The sequence below is a fragment of the Puma concolor genome, chromosome A2 (assembly GCF_028749965.1).
Source record: "Puma concolor isolate L17-30 chromosome A2, mPumCon1.1.hap2, whole genome shotgun sequence".
Lineage (NCBI taxonomy): Eukaryota > Metazoa > Chordata > Mammalia > Carnivora > Felidae > Puma > Puma concolor.
In genome coordinates, this window is record NC_141668.1 from 110,652,505 (window position 1) to 110,668,079 (window position 15,575).

Below are 15,575 nucleotides of genomic sequence, written 5' to 3' on the forward strand. Positions count from 1 at the left end.
CATGGAATCTTCTGGAACAGCAAACCCAGGAGATTGCCTCAGTCATCAGGCATTCATGTGCAGCACATCCACGATGGTTCTGGAGCGAGCAAGTTCCCAGAGAGAAGCACCTTCGGAGACCAGGCTGCCCTCTGTTCTGCCAGCGCGTGGCAGCGAGGGCCCAGCCGACGCCCACATTGGGAGGAAGTAAGGACATGTGCTATGGAACTCGGGTGCGCTGAGGCTGCTTCTTACCATGTGCGAGCCGCATTTCAGAGTGTGTTGGGGCAATGAGAGGCCCCGTGGCCGGGAGGACCTTCGCAGGGAATCCCCAGTGCCCACCGGTGACTGTCCTGAGGCAGCGGTCACCGGCCAGCCCCTCTGCTCAGGCCATGTGTGGAGAATGTCAGGAAGGATGGCAGGCGGAGGCCTCCAGCTGGCTGTGTGCAGAGCGCAGCCGGCTCTTCCCGCTGAGCAGGGCCGGGTCTCGCTGAGACTCCCACTGTTCCCTTTTACCATGGAAATAGCCAGGATGCACTCTGGAGCAGGTGCAAGGTCAGATGGCCCATCCCACCAGGGCTCATCCAGCCCAGGTGCACTGAAGGCCTTGGGATGAAGGTGCACAGGGCATGGTGCCCTTCCAGGAAGAGGGCATGGCCGTGACGTGCTCTGGAGAGAGGCCTGGACCGGGAAAGGAAGCTTTGCTCTGAACCCTGAGGGCTGAGGTCCCCAAACACTCAGGACAGACACATGAGGTGCTCCGCTTGGGGTTCTCCCTGTGTCAGTGTCCAGGGCTGCTGTGACTGATGGCCATAGACCAGGCAGTTTCAACAGCAGAGATGAAGCCCCGAAGTCAGGGTGTTGCAGGGCCCATCTCCCTCCGAGGCCATGGGGGAGGATCTGTCCTTGGATCTTCCAGCTTCTGGGGCTCCAGGCACCCCTTGGCTTGTGGCCATGTCCCTCCAGTCTCTTATAAGGATGTTTTCACTGGATCCAGGATCCCACACATTGCCAGGTAACCCATGATCATCTCAGGATCCTTAATCACATCTGGGAGGACCCTCTCTCCAAATAAGGTCACGGTCACAGGCCCGGGGTTGCGCAGTGATGGACAGACCTTTGAGGCACATGTGTTCCCAAGGCCAGGTTCCTGGAGCCGCTCAGCAGACACCTGCAGCCACACACCACCCAGCACCTTCCCCAGGCAGCCCTGCCCTCCTGCCCCACCCTGCTCCCTGCCAAGACCAACTACTGGGTGATGGGCACGGGGCCCCAAACCTGCCTTCTGGTCCCTGGGGGACTGCTGCCCTCCCGCCCGGCCCCACAGCTCACCCAGCTAGGGGCGGGCCAGACTGACGTCCCCCAGATGGAGAGCTTTCCCTGAAAGACAGCTGGAGGGAGAGGCTACCACCACGAGTGACCCAAGAGAAAGCAACGCCAGAGAGGAGCCCCCCCCCCCCACGCCGTACCTTCATAGAGGGGATGAGGGCGCAGCACCTCTGGGTTGACTGAGTACTGGATGAAGACATATAGCAGGATGGTGATCAGGCAGAGCAGGCTGGCCGAGGCAGAAATCAGGGAGCTGAAGAAATATCTGCGGGGGGCAGAGCCAGACTCAGGGCTGGGCAAGGTGCCCCTGACCCCAAACCCAAGGCCCAGCCTTCTTCCTGTCTCCTGGCACCCGAGATGCCCAGGGGACGCCTTGAGGGCACCACCAGTTTCTGTGCCCCCCTCCCACCCCCACGTGGCAGTGAGAAGGGCCTGGCCTGGCTCCCAGGTGGGTACACGGAGGCTCCAGGCGGGTCGGGCTGCCTGCAGCTTCCTCCACACACCGCCACTGCTCACCAGGGCTCCACCGGGTCAGGATCGGGACCACCACCCCTGCCCCCCATGTTGCACGGGATCCTGGGTGCTGTGCTTCCATCCAGAAGCATGGAAGCCCAGCAGGTCGGGGAAACAGGGATGCTGGGACGGGCGTCTGGCCGGCCAGCGGCCCACAGTGCATCATCTCCACACACCCTCCCGGGGCCTGTGCACACTTGTGTGCACAAGTGACATCTTGTGCTTTGGCATTAGACCAGAATCACTCCTGTCCTCTTGCCTGTGCTCAGGACACAGAGAACAATCTAACCATCAAAAAATTAAATTCTGGTCAGCAATTCTTGGAATAATCTCCTGCTGCAAGGTCTTCCTTTGGGCTTTCTACCGTGGTGATATTTAAGGAAACTGTTTCTTTAGCATTTTCAATCTTCAGCAGTGTCTTTTATCCAGTGAAATTTATCTGACTCCATTATTCTTTTCCAGAACATCTTGAGGTTTGTTTTTGTTTTTTTTTAACACATCTTTAGGCAGAGAGCTAAAACGAGAATGTCCTCAAAGGGTCATGTGGATGTGGAGGGCAGCCTGCATTGTGGCCCCTTGTCAAAGGCCCTGGAGGGCACGTGTGCTGTGTGTCCCCGAGGTGCAGGGGGCACAAACCTGGCCCCACACCTGGCTCTGGTTCCCAGGGAGCCTGTGGTGTGCGGTGCAGCTGTTCCAGCCGACGGGCCCACCCCGCAGCAGAAGGCCCTCGGCCATCCGGTGCTGCTGGCACCAGGCCAGAGGCGGCCCTCCCGGCAGGGTGAGGGCCAAAGCCTGTCCAACTGCATGTTCGGGGCCAGAAACGTCGCTGTCGTCTCTGACTCCTGTGTCTATGGTGCCTCAGCACCCATTCCGGGCACTTCCCCTGTGAAGGCACGTCGTCTCAGGAGCTTATCACACTTTGCCAACTGTTTTGGCCAACTCGTCTTGTAAATGTAGTCATTTCCTCTTGCTTTCTCTGCCTGACGGTGGAAGGGACAGGAGGGAGTCCGGGACTCCACGTGGACAGGGGTGGCCATGCCCTCACCAAGACCCCCGCGCACATGGTGCCCTCCCTCACTTCTGCACACACTCCTTGCTGCTGCCACTGCCCAGTGGATAGGAGGGCTCCTGGGGCCCAGCCGTCCCCACCAGGAACTTCTGCAGCCTTTTGTGCCCGGAGGCCACTGTCAGGACCTCGGAACTCCACCCTGTGTGCCCTGTGGGGCCCGGTCAGCTTGGTCCTCCTCAGTGGCAGGGCCACACACCCTCGCCCATCCCAGACAGCCGACCAGACCTCAAGGCGACCAGCCTGTGGCACCAAGACCTTAAGAGGAGCATCTGGGGGAGAGAAGAGAGCCCTGCTACCGTGAGGAGGCAGCCCCCCCCCCACTCCAGCTGGCCTGGGGCTCCTCCTCTGTAGTGGAGAGGGCGACATGAGGGCTCCCAGGCCCCCAGTTCTCATTTGACTTTTCTAATGATGACAGCTTTGCATTTCCTTCTGCTCAAAGCAGCAACGCTTTTGAAGCCTGAACAATGGAGCATTTCTTGACTGGGCTGCACGGAGCATGGCCCTCCTGAACCAGGCTGCCCGGAGCACAGACCACGACGCTCCTGGACCGGGCTTCCCAGAGCACAGACCACAACCCTCCTGGACCATTGGCTGCCCGGAGCATAACCCTCCTGTCTGGCTGCATGGAGCACAACCCTCCTGGACCAGGCTGCCCGGAGCACAGACCACCACGCACCTGGACTGGGCTGCACAGAGCACAGACCATGACGCTCCATGACCAGGCTGCACGGAGCACACCTGTTATGAGTGGTGGGTGAGCAGTGGAACCCCTTGCAGCGCCATGAGCCGGCAAAGGCCACTCTGAACTAGCTGGGGGAGCCCCTGCGCCTTTCTTGGCCACTCACAGCCTGGGCCCTAGCACATGGGGTCCTGGCAAAGCCCGTGCAGGACTGAACACCTGCTCCCAGTGCAGCCTCGGCCCACATCCTCTGTGCTCTGACGGCCTCCCAGGAGAAAGCGCCCGGGTCCAGGCCAGCGGGTCAAGGACAAGTCAGCTCAGCCTGAGCCCCTCTGGATGGGGCTGGGCCTCCACATTCGGAAGGGGCTCCAGGCCAACACATTTCAGAGCCAGACAAGGAGAACAGAAAGACGTTAAGGACCGCTGTGCTGGGGACAGCACGTGACTCCCCCCACTGCCTGTGGCCCCCACCCTCTTACCCATGAGGCCCCCAGCCTGCAGGACCCCTCTCTCCGGGCCCCCTCACCCCTCCCCCTGACCAATCCCCCTCCCTCCCCCAGTCCTTTCACTTTCTCCTTCCCTAGCACCCCACCCCTCCCCCCTGCCAAGGACCTCCTCTCTCTCCACCAGGACCTCACCCCTCCCCACTTCGAGGTCCCTCCTCCCTTCCCCACCCCCGGCCCCTGCAATGCCCTTTTCCCTCTTCCCTGCTTGGTCTCCCTCTCCCTCCCCCAGGACTCTGCCCCTCCCTCCCGGACCTCCCCCTCCAGCCCCTCACCTGTAATTCCTGCCCCCTACACAGTTGTTAAGCCATTTGCAATGGTGGTCAAAGTCAAAGACACACTTGTTGCAGGCCCTACAGTGTTTAGCCTTCTGGCTCCTAGAAGGAAGAATTCACATGAGCAGCCCGTTAGCAGCATGTGTGGGAGGAAGACAGGGTCAGAAAGGAGAGACAGGTGGCAGGGAAGACCAGGCCCCAGGGGGGTTATCTTCCCTCAGACACGCCTGCCACACTGTGCCACCAGCTCCCATCCTGAGCCACAGGCCTCCCTCCCAGGCTGCCTGCTGAGCCCTCAGGGCTCCGACTAGCCCAGGTGGGGTTCCGGTGGGGGCGCTGGGACTCATCTGAGCCCTTAGATGGGTGAGGGGTCCTGCGTGTCTCAGGGCCACTGCTGGTCATTCAAGGAAAGCAGCACCGGTCAGCTGCGTGAAAACAGAAAGGCCGGGGCAGGACCTGCCTGTGCACAGCACGGAGAGGGGACGGGTCCACACGGCAGGGGCCGTGCCCTCGGGGCTGCCTGCTCCCACACCCTGGGCACTTACACGGTGACCTCACACAGGTGGCAATATTGGTTCTCGATGACACGCATGTGTTTGGATGGGTCAAAAGTGGGTACGGGCTCCAAGTAGTTCTTGAGCCGTACGTTGGTTTCAGCAGGATCGATGCAAACAGCAAGCAAGTGGACCACGAGGTGGAAACAGAAAAGCCCACCAGTCACCTGGGCGTGAGTGTGTCAAGGAACGTGCAGGCAGGCCTGGTCAACACGGCGAAGGTGCCCGCTCAAACTAGAAGCAGGACCCTGGAGGCGCCTGCTTACGGCCTGAGGGTGTGGACCCCGCGCTTCACCGAGGCAGCAAGGGAAGGCCTTCAGGGGCCAGCGGCCACCACGCTGGGTGCCGAAGTCGTGGGGGTTCTTTGGGCAGCAGAGATGCTCAGAGCACGTGCGTCGGGGGAAGAAGACAGTGTATCATCAAAAAATGAAGGAGGGGAGCAGGGAGGGCTCACACGGCCAGTCTGCACGGTCTGTCTGGGTCCCATCTTGTCTCTCCTCGCCCCTAGGCCCCTCAGGCTCTCTGGCACCCACTCCCGCCGTGGCACCCAGGGTAAAACCAGTCCCCGGGCTCCCACCCTCATCCTCCCCTTCGGGACCAACACACTGTCTGTCCCCTTGGAAACCAAACAGAAGAGGTGGAAGCCGCCTCCCTGTCAGCCCTGCCCTGCTTCCCAGGACCAGTGCTGAATGGGAGGGTTCAGGGTTTACAGGTTGGGTTCCCGGGTGTGGTTGGGGGAAATGACCCAGCCTGGGAGGCGAGGCCATGGGTGCACGGGGTTCTGCCGGGATTTGACAGGGGTGGGGGTTCGGAGCAGGGGGCTGGGGCTACTGCTCAGGCCTGCGGGAAGCCCCCTCGGGGGGTCCTCCTCAGACTTGCCAGCAGCCTCTGCTTCCGCCTCTGAGCAGCCTGGAGCTGACAGGCGGGGTCCTGCCTCCACAATGCACTAGCCTGAGTGGGAGGCTGCTTCTGGCCCAAATCGCTCATTCCTCCCTCGCCCTCCAGCCTCTAGGCACCACGTGCAGACCCAGGGCTCAGGCTGCCAGATGAAGGCATGGAGGCGATGGGGACCCAGCCCTGCTGGGGGAAGAGGGCAGGAGGAGGGCAGATGAGAATGAGCTGAGGGCCACGAGGATCAGCCCAAGCTGGTGCCCAGGCCAGGGGTGAGTGGAAGGGTGGCTGAGAACCAGCCGGGCCCTGGGGGACCTGCACGGGGGCAGGAGACTGACCAGATCCCTCAGTGCCACATAAGGGTTGTGGTGACACCAAGGCCCTTCCTGTGGCCACCGGACCCTGCAGGGCTGGGTAAGGCCTGAGCCTCCCCTGCTCTGCTGTCCCATTCAGGGTATGGGACTGTGGCCGGGTGGTCAGGGGTCTGGTCAGGCTTTGCCATCACAGCTGGAGACACCAACACAGTGCTGGTATGCCATCTCCCTGCACCTATTCCCTGAAGCCTGAGGCACTGGCTGGAGGCAAGCACTGTTTGTGTGGTTACTGGGGCAGTGGGAGCAGGTCCTGAGCAGAGGGGTCCAGCCCAGGACAAGAGGTGCAACAGGAAGGCCCCTTCCTCTGTCGCATCAGAAATAGGCAGGCAAAGTATGGGGGAGGGACTGAGGCGTTGGGGCCCTTGGAGAAATTGTAGGGGCAGCGTGGTCTGCACTATAGCCTCAAACTGGAGGCAGCAAGGCCCCTGACCTGAGCCTGATTTTCCCCACATGTCCCAACCCTGCAGGTGCTGTGGCCAGGCCACTCCCAGAACGTGTCCCCCAGGAACAGAGGGGCAGCCCCCCGCCTTGTGGTAGGCAAGCCCCCTTAAGCACGAACACGGGTTCATGACAGGTCTCCCGTGGGAGTGACACGGGTGAGCAAAAGGCCACCGCGTTTTGCCTGGCCGTTCACACCATCAGCCACTTGGCTGAGAAGTGTCAGCAGGTGGGCACCACACCAAAGTTCTGCCCCCACATTCAGATGCCCGGGTTATGGGTGTCTCTCAGGTTGCAGAGAATAACAAGAAGTAAAAGGGACAGGGTAGGAGGTCTCCAGATGCAGAAGGCCAGGCCCTGCCCTCGAGGCCTCATCCCCTTAGAGACAATCTGTGTTTGGTGAACACAGCTCCACCAGCCCAGGACACAGGCCCTCCTGACCTTCCTTTCGGGTCCTTCAGGTTCTGCGGCAGGAAGGGGTGAGGCGCCCCCCAGAGCTCCCACCGCCCGCCACCAGCCCTGCAGTCACTGAGGCTAACCTAACCAGGGGTTTTGCCTGGCCACGGCGCAGGCCCTGGGACTAAGATGGGTCACATCAGAGGCCAGTCCCTCAGCACAGGGACCCTCTGGGCCCTTCACAGGGGCAGGGCGGTGGGGGAAGCTGGCCTCTGAGGTCAGCAGGGAACCAGGGGTCCGCCTCCTCTGCTTTGTCTTCTGGAGGTGCAACGGAGACCCTGCCCTCCCTCCTCGGGGCCTGTGCGTCAGCCCCAAGTGCGTCCCTGATGCCTGCCCACCTGGCCTGAAGCCTACTCTGGTGACATGTCTGGAACCTCCTTTCCAGGCCACCACGGGGTTCACAGTCCCCACTGTGTGGCTCCTAGCAGCCGGCAGGTTTTCTCTCTGGCCTCGGCCACTCCAGGCCCGGCCAACACCCGTCACCAGACTCACTTGTTGCAAGAAGGGACACGGTTATAATCGGTGTCTTCCTTGCACCCCTGGCGTGGTTCCCCCACCAGCCAGCCTGACCCAGCCCACTGCAGACCTGCAGACAAGTGGGGCCCGCATGGGGCACCCCAGACCCTGAGAACGAACGCCATGTGAATCCCTGGGACTCAGCCTTCAGTTTCCGAGCCATCCCTGTGACCCTTCTGCGACCCTTTCCTGTCGTCCAGGCTGCCTGCCTCACCCCAAAGACCCTGGACCCCAGGCGTGCTCTCCCTGCACTGACAGCAGGCAAGCAGCAGACACTCCTGTGCTTTTAGCCCCAGCCCCAAGCCAGTGAGCCACACAGAGAAAAAACGTAAGATTTCAGGCAGCGTGGCCATGGCGGGTGTCGGGGGTAAAGAGGGGGAGTGGGGTCGCAGAATAGGGTGCGGACCCGTGGGTGACTCAGGTGTGGGGGGCTGGTAGGCATGGCAGCGCCCCGAGCCAGATCTGGGGCAGGGCCCGCGGGGAGCCTCCCTGGGACAGCAGGCACTGCTCCCACAGTGAAGGATACACCATACATGATAGAGTTCCAGTTGGGTGGCAGCAAGGGGACGAAGATACAGAAGTTGGCGAAGGCCAAGATGAACAGTATGGTCCAGAGCACCACCTGGAAGGTGTGCAGGGGCCACGACCAGCCATTCACTCTGGACCAGCAGCGGGGCGAGGCCTGTTTCCTGCTGGCTTCCCGCAGGGCCCCTCTCTGGCTCCGGCTGCACAGATCCATCTGCAAGACGGGTGGAGGGCCACCCCCACCCCCAGGGACACCGAGGAAAAGGTTGCAGGAAAAGCAGACCCTATGACCACGCAACACTTCTGTGTGCTGAAATCCTCAGGGAATCTTCTGCAAGTTTCCCTTGAGGACGTTCCTGCTCCAGGACAAAGGCCTGCTGACCAAGGGGCTTCTGGGGTCTCTGGGCACTCTGGGGACACCCAGGTTGAGCTGAGGGGCTGGGAGGGAGCCGTGGCCACTTCTGGCCAGGTGTCAGTCTGTTGGAGAAGGTGAGCCACATCACAGCCGCCCCCGGCAGAGCCGAGGGTCCTGGGGACTTTGCCTCATTAGGGCGGATTTCTGCCACTCTTCTCGGGGTGTGGGGCCAGGCAGGGCTCACCTGATCAGTGAGACCCCTGGGGGACCACAGAGACCATCCCACATGGACGGCGAGGCCAGCACCCCGGGGGTTGGAGCACAGAAAGGCACCCTGTGTTACAAACGACACAATTCCCGCACGAAAACAACATTTGGATGGAAGTACCGGCCAATGGAAAGGATGCTTCTGAAAACCAAACCCCACTAACGGGGAGGTGGGCTCTAGGGTGTAACCACAGACCTTGGCACAGGGAGGTGAAGCAGGGATGTGGGAGAAATTGGAAGTGCCATGGAGGATGGCAGTGGAGACAGCACTTATCTTGTCGAAGGAGCGAGGGGGTGCGTAGGGGACACGAGGGCACAGGGAAGGCACGGGAGGGCGCATGTCAGCCCAGGAGCCCATGGAAGGCAAGGGTGGGCCACATCCTACGGGGCTTCCCAGGACAGAAATGGTATCACTGACATGTGGAAACACTGAGGTTGCAGCTGGCGTTGGATTTGGTAAAACTTGAAACAGAGCGAGTTTTCAAGTTCTGAAAGTACTTTGAACCCGAACAAAGACAGCCAAAGTGTCACGGGAACATGGGACTGAGAGTGCACGTGTGGGGGCACCACAGCAGCACTCCTCGGAGGCCCCCCGAAAGCTTCCCTGCAGCCAATCTCAAAGCGGCACCAAGAGCAACACTCCGCAGAGGGTGAGCGCAGCCTTGGTCCCTGGGGCAGGACCACAGCGCCATGAGTGTGAGGTCACAACCACGCACACTGCCCAAGCAGCCGCGGCGGGAGGTGCACACTTACCCAGTCACCAGGAGTGGCTGCGGTGGGCACCACCAAAGTCGGGCCCCGCGGGCTCTGCAGTCATGCGAGCCGGGGGGGTCTGGAGAGAACAGCTGCAGGTGGTAGCAGGGGCCTCGCCCCGGGCCCCATGGCAGGGCAGGTGTTCGGCTCGAACACCCCCTTGGATCTTCTGGTTCGGTTTTTCAGTCTCAGAAGATTCCAGCAGTTCTCACCGGGACAAATACACAGTTACCAACAAACGCATGGGCTCCTGACTCCTGCCTAGACCAGAGGGCACAGTTAACGTGGGCTCCGCGTGTGCACAAGACACCCGTGCGGACACGTCCATCCACATGCTCACGCTCACACACCACACACGGAACACACGTGCACACGCAACACACCACACATACCACATACGTGACATACCACACACATACACCATAGAGCGCATACACACGTGGAACACACACCACAGAGACATACACATGCACCACATGTACAGCACACACACAAGACACACATGCAACATAGACACACACCACAAACACACACACACACACACACACACAGCATAGGCACACAAGATTTCTTGACTCATTTCTCGTTCCTCACATTTCTCGTGCTATTTCCTCGGCCTGGAGCCACGTCGTTCCCCACCCCCTCCGCTAATGGCCATCTCTTGCCTTTGGAGCCTGTGCCGGTGTCACTCCCTAGACGACCTCCTAACCACCCCCCTACCCCCACCAGATCTGAGCCAGTCCCCCGTCTACTCCTTCCGCAAATGCCAGGACTGTTCCTCTGGATTCAGCCTGCAGGAAGGGAACCTAACGATCTCCCTCTTGGGCAGACTCGGTGGGGCCTGGGTCCCCTCTTAGCCCAAGCTCAGTTCCTGACATTCGTTTTTCGTTACTCCTAAGGATTTAGTCCAGGTTTTGGTGTGAGATGTGTTGGAGCCGCAATGCTCCCACAAGACCATCGTCACCTCCACGTCCCCAACACAAACATGGCCGACTCACAGAAGCTTCGAGCAGAGGCTGCTGCACTGGCCCAGTGTGACTGTGGACGGTGACCCTGCCCCCTGCCAGACAGACACCGTCACACCATGCTCTCTGAACAGGGCGTCCTGGGCACACCTGCGTGTTTATGATATCACAGCCTGGCAAACGTGACCTTCTGAAACCTGACACAGGTCCTGACAGCCCCTGAATCATTATTTCATTCTGTGTCTTGCTTGGGGATGCGCACAGGTTGTGCTTCTGAGTTCTCTGGTCACAGTAGAAGCAGGAGACACCTACCTCACTGGGAGACAGAACCCGCTCCACTTCCTTCCTGGATCACAGTCTCACTTGGCCCAGGCCTGAGAAACAACAAAGGCCCAGTTGCCGTGGCAATGATGGAGCCCAAGGCGCCTCATAAAGCCAGGGCCGGCCCCACCCTGGGGCCCCCACAGCCAACGGGGGGCAGGGCGGGTCCAGCTACAGACACCCTGTAGAGAAGGCCCGGGGCCCCAACAGCCAGCTGGGGACACCCTGCAGAGAAGGCCCCCGTGGCCGGGGTGGGGCCAACTGCTGGTCTGGGTCATTCCTACATCCAGCCTGACTACCTGGGCTTCCACGTCCCCAACACATAACCCTTTGGCCCAACACACCATGCGGAGCGATCTTCAGGAGCAAAGAGTCCCTGGGGATGACAGGGACGCTGATCCTGGCAGCTTTGTCTGACCACAGGCGGGCGAGAGGAGATGGGGCCCAGGATGAGGGGCCGCAGGGAATGAGGGTGCTGGAGGCCGGTGGCCGGGCGGGGGAGGGGAGAGCGGCTGCCCCTTATGGGCCCTGCATACCAGTACCCGCCTGTGGTCAGCCCCGGGCTGGGGCCCGCACAGCTCTGCGTGCTAACCTCCACCTGGAACCACATCCCAGGGAATCCTGTGCCCAGGCCTGCCGGTCACCACTGTCCACAGCGCTACCCCAGGCCAGGCCAACATGCCACCAGAGACCCAGGGCAGAAGACAGGCTGCTTGACCAGGGTCTCAGACCCCCAAGAGCCCAGCCATCGGCACAGCAGACCACGGATGGTGGGAGATGCCAGTAACTGAACACAGTTCAAGTTCAGGGCAGGGCACCCACCAGAGTGCAGGCCTCCCACAGTGCACTCACTTTTGAGCCGCCACGTCTGACACGGCATGTGAGTGTTGGCTGTGAGGCCACCACTCCCACTGGCAGAGCTCAAGCTGCGGCAAAGTTTAGTCTTTACAGCGCTTGAAAGTGCTTTTCGGTAAATGAAGACGAGCAAGGTGTCGGCCTTCTGCATAGAACGGGCTTCCCCAGATACGCCCGTGTGCAGGCTGGTGGCCCCTCGCTGGGGTTTTTTCTGGGGCCTGTGGCCTCAACCCCTCCACTCGGCAGACCCTGAAAGAGGCACCAGGGAGTGGGGCAGGGGAGGCACTACCCCAGGGGTCCCCCGAGTCTGCAGGTGGTCGGGCCTCCTGGCTGACCTGGAGCCACGGTGACCTCAGCCACTCACACCTATGAGAAATGTGCCTCCAAAAGAGACATCTTCGCTCCAAGAGAAAAACTTCTGAAGCTACAACACTAAGAAACAGACTAAAAACCAGAGCCGTAACCCCCGCCCGGGACAACCAGGACTTTTCCCACGCACAACTGCATGCCCTAAAATTCTAATGGGCCCCACTCTGTGCTGTGGGCCCCACTCTGTGGGCCCCACTCTGCAACCCACTCTTGTCCCCTCTACTGCAGTCCAGTGTCCCCTTCCCTCAACACAGACTCCCCCCTAGTTTTAGGGTGCACAGAGCACTCCACCGAGTGTGATCCTCAACCTGCCTGACAGGAAGGTCATTCACAAGCTCTGTTAACGGGCCTGCTGCAATCCCGCTGCGCACACACCTAAGCAGCCAACCCCCAAAGGGTCAGCACTGGGGCTGGGGGCAGGGATGGCGGAGGAGCGAGGTGGAGTGCGGGACAGGTAGGCGCTGGCACTCACGTGCACACACACAGGCACCAACACACACACGCCAACACATGTGCTCACACGTGTACGGACATTGACTCACACACATGCTCACACATGTGCTCACACATGCACTAGCACAATGTGCACACCCGTGCACCAGAATAAACATGTTGCACACACGTGCTCACACGTATGCTCACATGTCACATGTACTCATGTGCACACAGATGCACATACGAGACTGCACAAGCGTGCAACACTCAGACATGTGCACACTCTCCACCTCACTGGTCTTGTTTGGAGTGTGGCTTCCCACAGAAAAGGCAGCAAGATGGACCCCCATCACCTGGCACTGTCTGCCCACACAGCCCCTTCCTGGAGAGTCAACAGCATGGTTGAGGTACTGTGGTGCTCCCATGCATCCGTGGCTGACACGTGGCCACTGTGGCTCTGAGGGACCCTCCCCCTCTCAGGCCACCTGCCCCCAGTTATTCTGACCACCAAGAGCACCTGTGGGTTCTGACCTGGATCCTGCCAGCTTCCCGGGGCAGCAAGCCCAGGGAGGCGCCCCAAGCCCCAGGTCCCCCCTTCACGGCTGTGTGTGACACACCCAGGAAGGAGCAGCCTGACCTTGGGGTCTGTCCTCCTGGGGACTTGCTCCTTTGCTGGCACCTGCCACGGCTTCCTGACACCTCAGCTATGCAATGTTTTGCTCCCCTTCTCCTGAGGTTCCCAAGGCGCCCTACCAGTGCAGCAGGCAGTGGCCAGCAGGGCTGGCCCACCCCGTGGCACTTGTGGGCCGGGGGACGTCGTGCTGTCCACTGCCTCCGTCACACATACCCCCTTCCCCCAGGATTCACTCTGCCCTGTGAGGTGACAGAAGCGCCAATCTTGTTTTGTTTGAATATTTTGAAGTTTATTGATTTTGAGAGAGAAAGAAGTGTGCGCATGTGCGTACAAGTAGGGGAGGAGCAGAGGGGGAAAGAGAGACTCCCAAGCAGGCTCCGCACTGTCAGCACAGAGCTCGACATGGGGCTTGAACCCACGAACCGGGAGATCATGACCAGAGCCAAGATCAAGAGTGGGACGCTTAAACGACAGAGCCGCCCAGGCGCCCTTCCAATTCTGTTTTCAAAAAGGAAGCCACCTGGAAGTTGTGTAGGGTGGGTAAGAGAGACACACTGCGGGCGGAGAACGGGGCCAGACACAGAGTAAACGCGAGAGGGTGAGCAGCCGGAACGGACGCTGCTGACCTCCTGTGACAAAGGTTCTTGCTGAAAAGTCACTTGGAAGTGGACACTTACAGGGGCGCCTGGGGGGCTCAGGGTGGTTGAGCGTCCGACTGCGGCTCAGGTCATGATCCCACGGTTTGTAAGTTCCAGCCCCATGTCGGGCTCTTAGCTGGCAGCTCGGAGCCTGGAGCTGCTTCCGTTTCTGTGTCTCCCTCTCTCTCGGCCCCTCCCTCTCTTGTGCTCTCTCTCAAATATAGACGTTGAAGAAAATTAAAAAAAAAACAAACAAAGAAGTGGACACCTATGGGGCTGCAAACAATTACATGCAATCGCTCTGTATTTTATTGAGATCTCTACATTTTGCAAATGTAAACAAGCATCCAGTAAACACATCCAGATTAAAAAAGTCTATGGACACAGCACATCACTGTCGTCAGGGGGCAGTGTCAGCTTCCAGCAGAAGGCAGGCCTCGCCCAGCACAGGGCCTATCCCAGGCCGGGAGGGCGCGGCCCCACCATGACCTGCTTCGGAAATGTGGGGACGGCGGGGAGGGCGGGCAGGGCAAACAGCACACAGGACCCTCAACGTGGGCATCTCTTGCCTCCCAGGGGGTGCTCGGGAAGGAAGCTGGGGCAGGATGGTATGTCCCGGCCAGCCACAGAGAGGAGCTTTACAGACCCCTCAAAGCTCAAGAGACAAAGCACAACGGCTCAACCCCACCCGGTCACACACCTGTATGTGTGCTGTCCACTGTCCAGGATTCACGGGGCTACCCACAGAAACACGGGATCCGCGTGTGGCTGACATGATGCCAGAGACACCTCCCCACCTCCCCGGGGCTGCTTCCCGCACGCCAGAGGGGACAAAACGAAAGTCTCTGTCTCACGACAAAAACTCTGTACACACAAATAAAAAAATAAAAAACTAACGGAAGTCTATCTACAAGGCTAGCTCTTTGCAGAGGCTGCAGGTTCTGGAAACTGAAGAAATTCGTATGGGTCGTGGGTCACCTCTGGCTGCTCCCCGATGCTGAGGCCAGAAGGACTTCTGCAATTGTGGGAAAGACAGGTGTTCACACAGTGGATCCACACACACGTCGCGGTTCACACCGGGCCGAAAACGTGTCCTAGTGACGGCGGTTAGTGAAACCACAACTCAGCCATACAGCCCGCTTGTTACTCAGCCAAACCTCCACCATGGACGAGCACCCCCGAGCCCACAACGTCAAGACGTATTTCGTGAGCCTGACCTTCTATCTGGGAACTGCAACAGCAGCATGGGGAAGTAAGGGAGTAAATTCAAGGAGCCAGGAAGCGTTTGGTTCCCTTCCTCGTGGGACTGAAATCCCGGTGGGGCCCACACACCTGCCCGCTCTGTCTCAGTAAACACAGAAGGCCCCAGGCCACCTGCTCTCCCCTCAGGGCCCCGGAAGATCGACACACTCGTTGACACTCTGTGTTAGGACTAAAAACGGGAATGGCAGAAAGAAACAAACGTTCCCCGAGTTGAACTCAGCGTCTGAGGCTCGTTCTGCCCCTTCCAAGGTCCCTGGGGTGTAGCCAGCTGGGGCTCCTCATGACACAGGGCCGGCCATGTCTCACGGCCACTCCCCACGATTCCTAACCCCAAGTGACTGCCACTCACACGCTTCAGCCCCGTGCAGCTGCCCGACTAGAGGGCGTTCTCAGCGCCCCAGGGGCAGGGGCACCCTGCAGAGGGAGCAGCCCACAAAGTCCCGGGGCCACCTTACCCAGGTGGTGCTGGTCCCTATTGGAGGGGGAGTTGTTGGACAAGGAGCTGTTGGAGGACAGCCAGGAGCCCCCGCGCTCTGCCTGTGCCTCGTGTAGGTCCTGCAGAGGCGTACAGAGACACAAGCAACCAGGAGAAGAGGGAGGCTGCAGCACAGATGACTGG

The 15,575-nt window shown here is 60.1% G+C and overlaps 1 protein-coding gene and 1 long non-coding RNA gene across 2 annotated transcripts in view; both read right to left on the bottom strand.

Moving 5' to 3' along the window:
• The window catches only part of LOC147583418 (putative palmitoyltransferase ZDHHC11B), a 35,195-nt gene extending 26,880 nt beyond the window's left edge, over positions 1 to 8,315 (bottom strand). The window contains exons 1-4 of the mRNA XM_086680408.1: positions 8,103 to 8,315; positions 4,893 to 5,068; positions 4,348 to 4,449; positions 1,449 to 1,573 (exon numbers count right to left, since the gene is read on the bottom strand). Of these exons, the coding sequence (XP_086536534.1) occupies positions 1,449 to 1,573; positions 4,348 to 4,449; positions 4,893 to 5,068; positions 8,103 to 8,315 (616 nt within the window). The remainder of the gene's footprint in view (positions 1 to 1,448; positions 1,574 to 4,347; positions 4,450 to 4,892; positions 5,069 to 8,102) is intronic.
• LOC147583412 (uncharacterized) overlaps positions 1 to 15,575 on the bottom strand; it is a 380,385-nt gene that overhangs the window by 213,967 nt on the left and 150,843 nt on the right. The gene's annotated exons all lie outside the window — the stretch shown is intronic.